The 14028-nt window shown below is 47.2% G+C and overlaps 1 protein-coding gene across 1 annotated transcript in view; it reads left to right on the forward strand.

Annotated features, from left to right (window-relative positions):
- The window catches only part of PIWIL4 (piwi like RNA-mediated gene silencing 4), a 148083-nt gene that overhangs the window by 47578 nt on the left and 86477 nt on the right, over window positions 1-14028 (forward strand). Inside the window, exon 4 of the mRNA XM_083170099.1 lies at window positions 1853-1978. Coding sequence (XP_083026225.1) covers window positions 1853-1978 — 126 coding nt within the window. The remainder of the gene's footprint in view (window positions 1-1852; window positions 1979-14028) is intronic.

Raw genomic sequence — 14028 nt, forward strand, 5'->3', positions numbered from 1 at the left:
GTGGCCACAAGTTGCGGGCCAGGAAGAGGGGAGCTGCAGCCGGCTTGTGATGTCGGGTTCGTTCTGCCGAGATACCCTGCTCAATGCTGTCGGGGAAGACAGCATTGAATAGGGCCCGGCGGGCATCTCCCCGAAGGGAGATGCTGGCCGGCGATTGAATACCCCCCCCTAAGAGAGAAGTCCAGAACCAGAGCATTGCGTCCCTCCTGGAGAGGGTCATGTAGGGAGTTATGCTTAAGAACGACTAGAACAATACACACTAGAACGATTTTTTGACCAATATCGTTCAGAAGGGCCCTTCGGTCAAAAAATCGGCCTGTGTTATTGGACCGATACATCTGGGATTATCCATACTTGTCTACATAGTAACCTCACTAATACCCTATTAGTAACAAGCCTCACTACATTGCTGATTCAGACCCGTTCAATCGTGCCCAAATTCGGCCCCGTGTTTGACGGTAGGAGGTTTGCGCATGAGGGGCGGAGTGGGGGTGGTAGCAGGGGAACACCCAACATCCCCATAAAAACGCCGAGCATTCCCCTGCACTCCCAGGCATGGTGATGGCTGCTTGGGGTGGGCGGCTGACGTCACATGACATCAGTGCCCGCCCCCTTTTTCAATGATCCACGGTCAGAATAAAAGTCAGTTTAGACTGATTTATTATCAATAGGGAGAGAAATCATTCTGTGTGCGAGCCTCGAATGATTTGTCTCCCGTTCGGCCTCATGCCAAGGGATGTGTTAGGGAACACATCCTAACGGCGGGATTCAGGGTGGTGGGGGCTTTCAGCGGGCGGTGTTTGCCTGTTCGCTGGGCTCCAAACATACGCAGCCTAGCAAGCAGGCCTGAATTAGATCCTACGTACAGCTTACGTTCTGGCGGTATTCTTTGGGGCAGTACGGATGGTGTAATGGTTAGCATTACCGCCTCACAGCACTGAGGTCATGGGTTCGATTCCCACCATGGCTCTAACTGTGTGGAGTTTGTATATTCTCCCCGTACTTGCGTGGGTTTCCTCCTGGTACTCCGGTTTCCTCCCACATTCCAAAAATATACTGAGCTCCACTGGGGCAGGGACTGATGTGACTGTTCAAATATTCTCTGTAAAGCGCTGCGGAATCTGTGTGCGCTATATAAGAAACTGGTAATAATTATAATAATAATCTGAGTGCCAGTATGAGCGTTCGGTTGTAAGGGGAAGGCAGCTGCTATCGGTAAAGACTTTTGTTAGCGTTTCTAGAGGTCTTTTCACATCACATTCTATGCGATCTGACTAGATGTGTGCTGAGCAATCTGTGCTTAAGCACCCCACTCAGCAAGGAGGCTCTGTCACCCCCGTATGTACGAGGCTTGACAGTGCATGTTTTCCTGGTCTCAGAATCACAGATGAAATAATTACCTTCAACCTGTGGATCTTTTAAAATGTGTCAGTAATTCTCTGTAAAACATGCACTTTTAGGGCTTCCTGAGAACTAGAGTTGGAAAAAGCTACCATAGACAGCTCCCATTCCCATTTAGCTTGATACTACTAGTTTGGGAAAGTTCCAAATGGAATGTTTAGCAGACACACATGAAATAAAACACATGTAACTTCACAGGCTCCTAGGCACCAATCAGGTCATTCAGCAAGTTCCCGGGGTGTCCGTCTGACGGTTCATTGGCTGGTTTTGCCTTTGAAGCATGCAGCAGACGGGCCGGGAAGTTGCCAATGTTTGCATTGCGCCAGGTTATTATATCTACTCCTGTATTGTATCTATATTTACATTACTGTACAGCTCAAAGGAGAGGAGACTGCTAGGCAAAGAATCCCACAGATAAGTAGCACTTACCTTCCCGTCTCACCGTCCTTAGGTACTGTCTCGGCTGGGGATGGCAGGCACGTCATCGCAGAGAGGGGCCGGCGCCTTGCACGTAACATACAAGATATAGGTATCAATACCCGGCAGACCATGGCTCACGTCAAAGATCGTAAGACAGGTATGGGTTGTTTTTTTTTATGAATATAATTGGAATTATGTGGTGGTTACTTTTCAATGTTTATAACTGACCATTTACTGACATTTTTTATTGATAAAATTTCAGGTGGACAAAAGGGACATTTTAAGTTATCACAAACACCCAAATCCAAGCTCCAGACAGCCAAAGCGACACACTGGGATGGGTGAATGCTGTGTTGGTTAGATGTACATACAGATGGAGCCCCTGCCATCCTTGGCCGGGGCTCGCCAGACCCTCCCCGCTGGCGAGCGCCGGCGGCAGGGGCTTCACTGAACTGGGACGCGCGTGCGTCTCACGCGAATGCACGTTCCAGTCTCTCGGCGGGGACGCTGCGTGTTCCTGCCCGTCTCCGCTTCAGGGAGACGGCGATGGCGGGGACCGGAGACAGGGTCCATTGTCCAGGGGGGGGGGCGGGGCTGGCGCTATGGCGGGGCTGGCGTTTCTAACGATGACGCCAGCCCCATCTGTAATAGTAAAGGGATTGTTCACACACTGTTCGAGCAGATCAAATCTACAGAACTGGGAGTAGAGGCGTCCAACGGTGGGTTATTCGATGACGGCACCATAAGTGCTTAACATCTATATAGCATGAAACCATGGACAGGGACTCGTCACAAGGTTTCTTTAAAAGCATTAAAGGACAACACTGCTGTGGGGAATGGCAGGTGATGTGCCAGTCGGTGAAGGGAGGCGGGGCTTGGACCTGTCATATCAGTGGCTATTTTGGAGTTATACATAATAATGATGGTTTATGCACAACTTTACCGATGGGCACAGACTTAGGATCCGTCCCATGCTTGTCCCAATCTCTGCCAGCAATTTCCCTCGCAGTGCCCCAAATCTACAGCATGCCAATCATTTTATTTGGGGTCGGAGTGGGGGGGGGCAGCGATAGGGATTGTGGACGGAAGGGCGCTTTGCCCCCATTTTGTAGGCATGCCTAGGCCAGGATCTGCGTCTTCCCATGCAAATTTGTGACACAGGGTTACTTAGATTTACGCAAAAGTGACCAGATGTTAGGAGGGGTCTGTTACCTGCGGCATTAGCATAAATTAGCTGTAGCGGCAGAGACAACTATAGCAACTGTTACTGCTTCCTTGTCTGAATCAGGCCCAGTGTCCATCTTTAATTGGGAGATGTTTAGTGAAGGCATCACCTGATTGGACGGCAGCTGCTGCCATCATCCAATAGCCCATTACATGCACACCTTCCTAGGATGGCTGTATCCCTCTAGCGCTGAATACATTCTATTCCCCGTGCTTGTCTCTTGCTGGAGGGACTGCTAGAAAATGATACCATAGAAGGGGTGGGTGGTCCCTGTTATTAAGGAGATTGCCCAACGGCGGACAAGTAGAGAGGTCCACTTTAAATCCCTGTCATGGGACAGCCCTGTTACCCGTTCAGTTGCTTCTACCACTCCCCCCCCCTTCCCAGCACACGTACCTGATAGTGATTCATTAACAGCTCTGTGGCGTCAGGCATGTGCTGGGTCCTCTGCACACTTCTCCACTTTAATGCATTGACAGTCCCAGTGTAGATTTAGCAATGGGGAAACTTCCATCAAATGCTCTGGGTTATTAAGGCTGCTCTGGGTTTGCTGACTGCAAAGCTTATTAAGGATGAGCGCTGTCGACCAGAATGACAGAAAAGCAAAGGGAAGCATCTGGTTTTTGTGCACGTATTATTATACAGTATTCAGTGTTTCTGTAGCATCAGCATTTTAGGCAATTCTATACATAGATTGACATTTTTATTTTTTTAAATGGAACATCTTGACATGATACGTTATGTATGTACTATTGTGTAGCAGATATTAGTGTCTGGGGCTAACAATCTGTAATTAACATGGTAGCATATCTTTGCTTTGACTTGGCGGCTCTGCCATGATACAGAGCACATCACCTGAATGTCTTACATTCTACAGAGCGGTAGGTGAGAAAACGGAATCTGAGCTTTTCCCTGTAAACATCAGTCAAGTTAACTAGTTCAACCAGCCTGTGTCTAATGGGTTGCGATCATTTGGTCTACAGCATGGGTCCTCAAACTGCGGCCCTCCAGATGTTGTGAAACTACAAATCCCAGCATGCCTTGCCACAGTTTTGCTATAAGGGAGTGTTAAAACTGTGGCAAGGCATGCTGGGATTTGTAGTTTCACAACATCTGGAGGGCCGCAGTTTGAGGACCCATGGTCTACAGCATGATGGTCGACATGGGTCTAGGTCGACATGGTTCTAGGTCGAATGGTCGTTAGTTCGACAGGTCATTAGTTAGACAATGTCTAGGTCGACAGTCAAAGGGTCGACATGGGGTTTCAAGTGCATGGACACAGTTTCAAGGGCCCCTCGTTGCACTGTTGCTCGCTGCGCTCGCTATGCGTCGGGCACGGTGCCTCGCTACGCTCGGCACACTATTTTGTTCTCCCACCATGCCCTAGTGGATGGTAGGGCATGAAATACCGCCTGTCGGCACATGTTGGCTCAAAAAACATTGTCGAACTAATGACCTTTCGACCTAGGACCATATCAACCTTTTCCTATGTCGACCTAGACCCATGTCGACCTTTTCCCATGTCGACCTAAATGGTGTCGACCTAATGATTATCGATGTGCATACACGCTGGGCAACACCGTCCAGTGTGTATGCATGTTCCGTCCTGGGCTATGCACAGACAGCACACACTTAGCAAGCCGTGCTAAGGAGTTCTCTAGGCTTACTTTTATGATGGTCTGTGTTCGGCCTGCGTTTTTGTGGGTATACCCATCAAACACTGGAGGGACACCAGGGCCCGCCCCCTGCCTGTCAATCATTTTGCGAACGTGTAAAATTCACCAAAGGCGTTTGCTCTGTGAATGTGCGTACCATCTAAAACGGGACGGAATTCACTGCTCACCAACCAGGGCTGAATCATAGTATTGGTAGTGGAAATAATGACCGTAACTTCGTTTTGAAAGATGGGTTCAGTATATCATGTCAGCGTTCACAATGCAATTCGGTTGTTATGATAATGTAGATATGTTCATTATCTTGATTATTAAGCAGGTCGACACTGATGCAATATTGATGCAGTTACCCTAAGTGCATTTTGGCTATGTCGACATTTTAACCATTTCGAAACTATGGACGTGAACCTTCGGGTGTCAGAAATGTTACTGTTGCCATGGTGACTGCATTCCACCCTGATGTGGTTGGAGATGAGGTCCAGGGAGTACATAACATTGTATGAGTGGCCTGTAAGGATGCTCGGACTGCAGTGGTTGTATTTGTGGATGTGTGTAAAAACTCTACTGTGACGATTCCTTTGAACTAAGAGCCTGATTCTGGATTACTCTGTCCCCTCCAAGTTCGCTGCGGGGACCGCTGATTCGGATCTGCGACTATACGCACGTGCAGAACCGATTTGCGAACGCCTTCGGTAACTATCACAGTCACCGAGGTGTTTGCACACAGCCGGGCAGGTAGTGGGAGGGCAGGAATGTCTCTGTGCTTCCATCACTTTGAATTCAATTCCCCCTATATTGTATATAGTCATTTTTATTCCCACAGAAAAAAAAATTAAAAAGTTTAAAGCAAATCTCTCCCCAGTAACTCTACACAGTAACATCCATTTGCAGGGCAGAGGGAACCTCCCACATCTGTCATTGTCGCCGACCATCGAAAGATGTGGAAGTATCATATAAAAGGGACTTTCAAGTCACTTACATATGTGGGCACGCTGGGAAGGAAATGGGTGATCACGCTGGGGTTCCCATATGCTAATAGGGCCGCCCCATGCCCCTCTCCACCCTCTGTCCCTGGGTGCGTGCATCCGACGAGCACACTGTTCGCCGTGGGTGCACGCCCCCGTGCAAACGCAGCCCTGCTGCGAATGTACCGGAATAAGGACACTAGAGATCCTGTGGGTTCTTCAGGTGACGCTCTGATCAGATCATCTGCTTCCTACAACAGCCCTCCGCCATCTTTCTGCACCAAGGGAGAGATTGTCTAGTACAGTGGTTCCCAAACTTTTTGGAATCGCCGCACCCTGGGGTATCCAGATTTTTTTCATGGCGCCCCATGGCCAAGATTTTCTTCTTTAAATATTCATTAAAAAATATGAAAATATTTAAATTGAGTTTATATGAGGCCATTGGGTTTTGTTATGTGGTGATGGACAGGATTAATTACTGTTTGTCCACATATTTAATGATTGACAGCCCCAATTGCTGGTTTTATCTATTCAAATTACCATAAATGATTTGAATTGATTCTGGACCACCAACCCAAGGCACCGCTGCAAGTGTCCTTAGGCACCCCAGGGTGCCACGGCACACAGTTTGGGAACCACTGGTCTAGTAGTTTATGCCTCTTCAGTTTATCTCTCTCTCTAAGCTTTCATTCATCTCCCCCTGAGCTTTCATTTCCATTCATGACAGAAGGATATCAATCACCCTTGGTGCTGTGTATCTTTATCAGTCTGCAAGTGACCCAGTTATTCCCCTGTATATGACCAACCAATCAGCTTCTGTCATTTTATAAACACAGCCAGTAACATGACAGTTAGGATGTGACTTTATGGTACTTTCTCTACTTTATCACTCTCCAAGGCTTGGATGTGATAAGAGTAGACAATACAGCGGAAGAAGCGTGTAAAATATTCCTCTTCTCTGTATGTATGTAGAATCTCTAGTCGGCCTGAGTAATAATGTATAACGGATCAAAATAAACACTTAAATCCTGCGGTGTGTACTTTTTGCTGCCTGACCCCCCTGCTGCTGTACCCAATAGATTTGCTGTGTTATTTGTCTGTCTATATTATCTAAATAATGACTGTGACACTATTTCCTCTGCCCCTCCGTGCCCAGAATGCTTTGTGTTTACCTGCGTTGTTATTGCACATAAAGAACACTACTGAATTTGTATAAAATGTCTAGTAGTTCATTCAAATTGATCCTTACCCTGCTGTACCTGTGTCTTAACTGTTGGCAAGTCTACTTATAATTTATTAACACTTATTTATATAGCACATTTTATCAGCAGCTGCCCCAATGGAGTTTACAATCTATAGATCTAATTCAGGACGGATCGCTATTAGACGATTATCATGCGACGGCCCGTCTGCCTCGTTCGCACTAATATCCGTACGCATAAGCAGTCGCAGTGTGATTAACAGGAATCCCGCGTTTTGTGTCAGGAACATGATGTTTTCTGGTCGTGTTTGGGAAAACGCAGGCGTGCAAAGGCGGTTTCTGGCGCAATTGAAATGTATTAAGGTGCAATTTTGTTAGACAGCTAAAAAATTTGCATGATATCGTACATGATTTTCAGCCAAAATTCGCAAATGTAATAGGGCGCGATTTTTTTTAAACAAATTCAGAATTCGCTTGTGATTTCTGGTCATTTTTAGTATTGGAAATGTGCAGTTTTTAAGTGCAATTTTTTTAGTAACGGGAGTGTGCGGATTTCTGCTAAAAATATATATTTTTTAAAAAACAGCGTGGGTTACTCCCCCCCAGCATAACCAGCCCCAGGCTTAGTGAGCCGGTCCTGGTTCCCCATATATGGGTGCATGCCACAGCCGAGGGACACTTTTTATACAAGGTCCCCAGGCCGAACCATGGCTGCTGTGGCTGGACAGCCCTGGACGGGGTACCTTAGGGATTGGGGACCCGACTTCACCTGTCCACCCGACTACTCAAAATCGTAAAAGGTTTAGCTGGCCATACACTATTGCGATGTATCGCAGCAGTGTATGGCCATCCGACCATCCTGATGCGGTTCTTTGACATGCGATGTATCGTATGCGACCACGTTCCCCACTGCCGGGAGGGGGGACGGGTCGGAGGTCAGTCAGGCAGCAGGTCCAACCTCTGGTCCGATGCGCACTGGACTGCATATCGGCCGTAGGGGGATGTCAAACACATCTGATTTCTCGGCCCTATCCATCGGGATCGAGTCAAATCGGCCCATATCTGAGTAGTGAATGGGGGCCTTTAAGCCTGGCTGTGGAGGAAAGACAATTTTGACTATGTAGATTGTATGTAACCATATGCCAAATAGCACATAATCAAAATCCCAAATGAAGACAGTGAAAATAGTCATTGAAGATAGTCAGAATGGGCTATGAGCCAGTATCACACTGTGGAGGTTATTCTGGTCGGAGCGGCCAAACGTGCGTACGTTCGCCATTACCGCACGCTAGCCGTACGCGGCCGTTAGGGTTAAGTCCACCCACAAATCAGCCGCTTACGTACGGGCAGAAATACCGTAGAAGGGGAGTGGCGTACAAATGAGCGTACGGCAACGTACGCGGACGGGCCAGCCCTTGCACTCCGACAACAGGCGTACAACTGAGCGTACGGCGCCGTGTACGGCCGTCTTTCCTCCGTCTCCCCACCGACTTCTTGCGGAGATCTGAGCGTACGCCAGTTTGCACGGACGGGTCCCTATTGTTTTCAATAGAAAACTCAGCTTATGTCACCGCTCGTGAGAGTGAGCGTACGTCCGTGCACGCTGGCATACCCTTCACATATATGGACCTGCAAATCTTGCCTCTCAACTACTAATCTGACAATTGATTAATTAATCTATTTGTTATTCAATTATTGTTTTCTATTAATTGAATTGTCTACCTTAATAAAGACCTAATAAACCAACATTTTAACCCACATTACATGTATATTTGTGATGTTCTAATGTGGCATTTTAATCACTATCTATGTGTCCCCATATTGCTGTTACTTTTAAATCAAGTTATGTTGGTGTTTCTGTATATGTACTAAATTATGTACGTAATTACTTTGTCCAAAATGTGTAACATGTATACCTACCCTGATGTTATGTGTGATGTTTTAATCGAACAACATTAAACATTCATGCATTTTCACTATGTGTTATTTTACTCAAAAACACACACATTCACACATCAATCATTACCCCTCACCTCAAATTACAAGTATAACTTACAGTACACATCTGTATGTACCTACCCTTACACGCCCTCTAACATATTTATTATTAAAAACACAGGCAATTTCGAACTGTAATCCAACTTTTATTTTATACAAAAATAAAAAGGGGGGGGGATAAATAAAAAATTAAAGGCGGGCCTCCAGAAGGCCAAAAAGGAGCTGGAGGTACACAAGGGTCAGCATGATTTCCCGCATGAGGGCTGCCACCTCCTCCTGCTGCTGTTCAGTGTCTGTAATGAAGGGATAAAACAAAAAATTAATATATAACATACACAAATGTTTGTTGTATTTGTACATAATAAAAGTTCAGAGTTATGTGTGAAGGCCACATACATTTAGAAACTACATTGAAGATGGGTCTGCTGTAAACACAGTACTAAAAAAAAATATGTTAACACACACATACTGTACATAGTAAATAACATTAATTCAATTACTCCTTCATCAATGAATGTATGCTGTATCCCAATTGGTACTTTGGTTTTGGGGGACTCTCCTCTAACCTCACAATTAGCCTGTGCTATTTAAGGGTTATGACATTGTTGTGGCTTAAGCACTCCTTACTATTTTAAATTTAGGACATTGCTGTACAAATTATAGGCCTACAGCTATGTTTGTAAAGCATGCATCCGCATGGCCTCACACACTATTACCAAAACAATCTCTACATTTAAGTTGCACCAGTGGCAGATTAAGCCTTTGGGGGTCCCGGGGTACTTTAGAGCGGGGGGCCCCCTTGCACTTGTCATTACTGGCCGCACACTGCATGGGCAAATATTATACTGTCAAAACATAGAGTAAAGGCAGAATAAACTTGGTCAATGGTTACCTGCAGGGGATATATATATATATATATATATATATATATATATATATATATAGACAGGGGGTTGGCGGCACTCGGAATAATAATAGACACCATATATATATATATATATACACACACCACATGAAAAGCCTGTGTTTGTCCCTCTGCCCCTTACTCTGGAGGAGACCTCACAGTCCTAGTGCTGCCTCTGATTAAAAACCCTCCTATGACTAAGCTGCTGCTGCTGTTCTCCATGGACCTGAGAAGCATGTAATGAGCTCCACCAATCAGAGCTCACCACAAACTTCTCAGCCTCTGTCCTCTCGTGCAAAGTGTCATGGGACTTAGTCAACTCCCAGAAATGCACTGCACACTTGTGCAATCAGTGTGCCTTGCCTCCCGATGCTCAGCACCATAAATCATTGTCACATTGGCAGATAGGTGAAGCTGCAGCACTACCCCACCCATGCACAAAACATTTAGCTAAAAAAAAAAAACATAACTTAAACATTTTCTTTTTAAAAAAAAAAAATGACAACCACAGGGGGCCCCTAGCTAGAGGGGGTCCCAGGGGCACTGACCCCTTGCGCCTCCATTATAATCCGGCCCTGTGTTGCACATCATGCTGGGAACTGGAGTTACCCAACACCTGGAGCCACATAACTACCACACCACTAATGTCGGATATCTCATTGGATGTACTGTTATGTCAATTATTCAAGGGGTGAGGCATGGCCACACTCAAAAAAACCACCAAGGGGAGCCTTGTTCCTGGAGAAGGACAGGACACACCTCATGGTCGGCCTGCAGTGATATGTTGCAACTAATGTTGATGTTGGATACACATATGTGGTTGTTGTGATTGTTTATGTGTAGAAATGTGTAGGTCAACATTAGACACATTATTTACTTACGGCTACTTGAGCCATCCTGGGCGCCGCTGGTTGGCTGTGCAGTGGTTGGGGGGGGCAGGAGCAAGGAGGATGGTCCTGGAGTTTGGACCGAGGTAGTGGGTGTGACTGGGGAGTGGAGAGGTTTGGGGGTGGGTGGTGGAGAGGTGTAGGGGGGTAGGAAATGGGGTGGGGAGGGGGGGGTGGGGGTTGTGGAGGGGGTGGGGGTTGTGGAGGGGGTGGGGGTTGCGGAGGGGGGGGGGTTGCGGGGGGGGGGTTGTGGAGGGGGTGGGGGTTGTGGGGGGGGGTTGCGGGGGGGGGTTGCGGGGGGGGGGGGGGGGGGTTGTGGAGGGGGTGAGGGTTGTGGAGGGGGAAGGGGATGGGGAAATTGTGTGGGTCCAAACTGCACCCAGTGTCTCCTCTTCTTCCTCCTCCTCTTCTTCCTCCTCCTCCTCTTCCTCCTCCTCTTTCTTCTCCTCCTCCTCCTCCTCTTCCTCCTCCTCCTCTTCCTCCTCCTCCTCTTCCTCCTCCTCTTTCTTCTCCTCCTCCTCCTCTTCCTCCTCCTCTTCTTCCTCTTCCTCCCTCTTCCTCCTCCTCTTCTTCCTCCTCCTCCTCTTCCTCCTCCAGGGCTGCCTGGTCCCGGGCTGCCTGCTCCCGGGCTGCCTGCTCCCGGGCTTCCATGCGTGCCCTTGCCCGTGCTGAAATGTTCATGTTGATGGCATAGAAATCGAAGATTGGGTTTCATAAAAAAGGGGGAAAGAAAAATTCACATTAGTCATGCTCATAACCTTCACAATTATCATTGCTGTGATATTTCAGACATTTATCATGCAAACTATTTGATATCCTACACCCAAAAAATGATCAACTACTTAAACCCCCCCTATACACCCCCTATACACCCATATACCCCCCATATACCCCCCCATATACACCCATATACACCCCCATATACACCCATATACCCCCCCATATACACCCATATACACCCCCATATACACCCATATACACCCCCATATACACCCATATACACCCATATACACCCATATACCCCCCCATATACACCCATATACCCCCCCATATACACCCATATACACCCCCATATACACCCCCATATACACCCATATACCCCCCCATATACACCCCCATACTCAGGAACATATTGATAAAAAATACAAAACATTGCTAAAAAACGCTGACATACTAGTAATCAAAACTTACATCGGGCAATATGGCGGCGAAGGCTGCTGAGGAACACTGGCTGCCTTCTGCGCAGGTCTGACCAGCGCCGCTCAACCTGCGCAAGGCTTCTGCGGACGCCGGTCGTCGAGAAGATCAGGCGGCGGGCAGCAGTATACGCCCGCCGCTTGTCCACATTCCTTACATATGGGCCCCTGGGCCCCAGGTGACGGTCCATAACTTCTACAAGGGCCAAAAGCTCTGAGGTGGAAAAGGGCCTAGCTCGAGGACAAGTCATAGTGGCAATGGCGCAGTTATTAATTGCAGGTACATATATCACTTTTGGTGCTTGCTGATTGGTCGAAAAAATTGTTTGTTTGGTATTAACTTTATTAATCCCTCTTACATTGACAAACTGGATGCGAATAGAAACTTACGCGGACCGTTCCGATATACACACACCACAACCAACAGCATGCATTCAATGAAGAGAGAAGTACTGTACTTACAGTGCGCGGAAAATAATACACGCAACCCTCTACTTATAACTACGCTGCTTAAAGGGGGCACGATACACCGATATGCATGGAGAGGAGTACTGTATTTACAGTGTGCGGAAAATAATACACGCAACCCTGTAGTCATAACTACGCTGCTTAAAGGGCCACAATGCGACATGTTGCTGTATAACAATTTCATACACATTACATATGTAAGGAAAGCATTGTAACGTGATGTTTTGAAATGTGACTCACAAGGCATACACGAACTCCAACAGATACCAGCTGACAACACTCATCATTGGAATGACAGGTGCACACATTTCACGATGTAGCCCACAATGCTCCCCAACCTGTGTATGTGCATTTACAGGTGATTGATCAGGTGCGTTGAGACCAGCGTAATTTAAGCGGGAATTATCGGCGGGAAATATCGGCGTAAATTTGCATCTACATTGCGGGAAAAAATATACGCCCCCTTGTTCATGGCGGGAGATTAACATATAAATATTCAGTCAGATGCAGCCCACAATTGCTGCAAACATGTCTGACTCAGACGATTCTGCAGCAGAGGACGCTCTGCAGAGAGCTACAGCACAATCCCTGCTTGATGCACTCAACAAGAGGGAACAGGAGCGGAGAAGGAGGGCCCAAGAGAGGAGTCGCCTGCAAGATCAAGCGGGCCCCTCAGTAACAGGCCCTGGTGAACCTCCACCAGCTCCACAAGGGCCAAGCAACCAGCCAGAACAAGAGGTTGCATCTCTCCAAACAGGTGTGACCCAGCAGGTGCATGGTGAGAGAGCTGGGGCCACCAGAAAACGTGCTGCAACATCTAGGGTGATGACTGAGCAGGATACCACCACCAGAAAGAGAAACCCTGCATTTGTAGAGGCCGAAATGCGAATTCTAGTGCCCAGGGCACGCAAATGGATTGAATTGGCAACCAGGAAGCCGGGTGCCAGTGCAAGGAGAAACCTTTGGGACAAGATCACAGAGGAAGTGAACCAGGTGTCACCAGTGGTCAGAACTTGGGACGCGGTGAAGAAAAGGTTAGTGTGTTTGTCAGGGCAATTTTTCAGCAGTCTCCAGCAGGAACTGAGGCCCTTATTCTAGTTCACTCTTTCTGCCCAAATATTTCTTAGATGGACAAAACCATGTGCACTGCAGGTGAGGCAGGTGTTACTTGTGCAGAGATAATCAGATTTGGGTGGGGTTTTACACCTGCCTCACCTGCAGTGCACATGGTTTTGTCCATCAAAGAAATATTTGGCCACACATGGCAAAAAAACATAAGATCACCCACACTAGGAAATGTCACGTAGCTAGGGGTACCACATAGTCCCTTTAATTCCGGACACATATTAATTACACAGGTTCTGTGGCTGGCTGACTTCAAGACTCCACTTCACCTAATTTTAAACTGCCACAGAACCTGTGTAAGTAACATGTGTCCGGAATTAAAGGGACTAGGTGGTAACCCTACACGTAGCACAGTGGTGCACATATCTCATGGTGATATTTGTATTTTTAAACTTGTAGGTGGACTGACTTCAAAAGTGCACTGAAGAGGAAGATGACTGACCGGTACAACCACAGCATGTCCACCGGGAGCGGTCCTATGCCTGACCATTTGGAGTATACCCCCCTGGAGCTGGACTCCTGTGACGTGATCGATGTGGGGGAGATCAGGGGGATCTCCAATATG

This window comes from Crinia signifera, chromosome 2, assembly GCF_055691185.1.
Source record: "Crinia signifera chromosome 2, ASM5569118v1, whole genome shotgun sequence".
Lineage (NCBI taxonomy): Eukaryota > Metazoa > Chordata > Amphibia > Anura > Myobatrachidae > Crinia > Crinia signifera.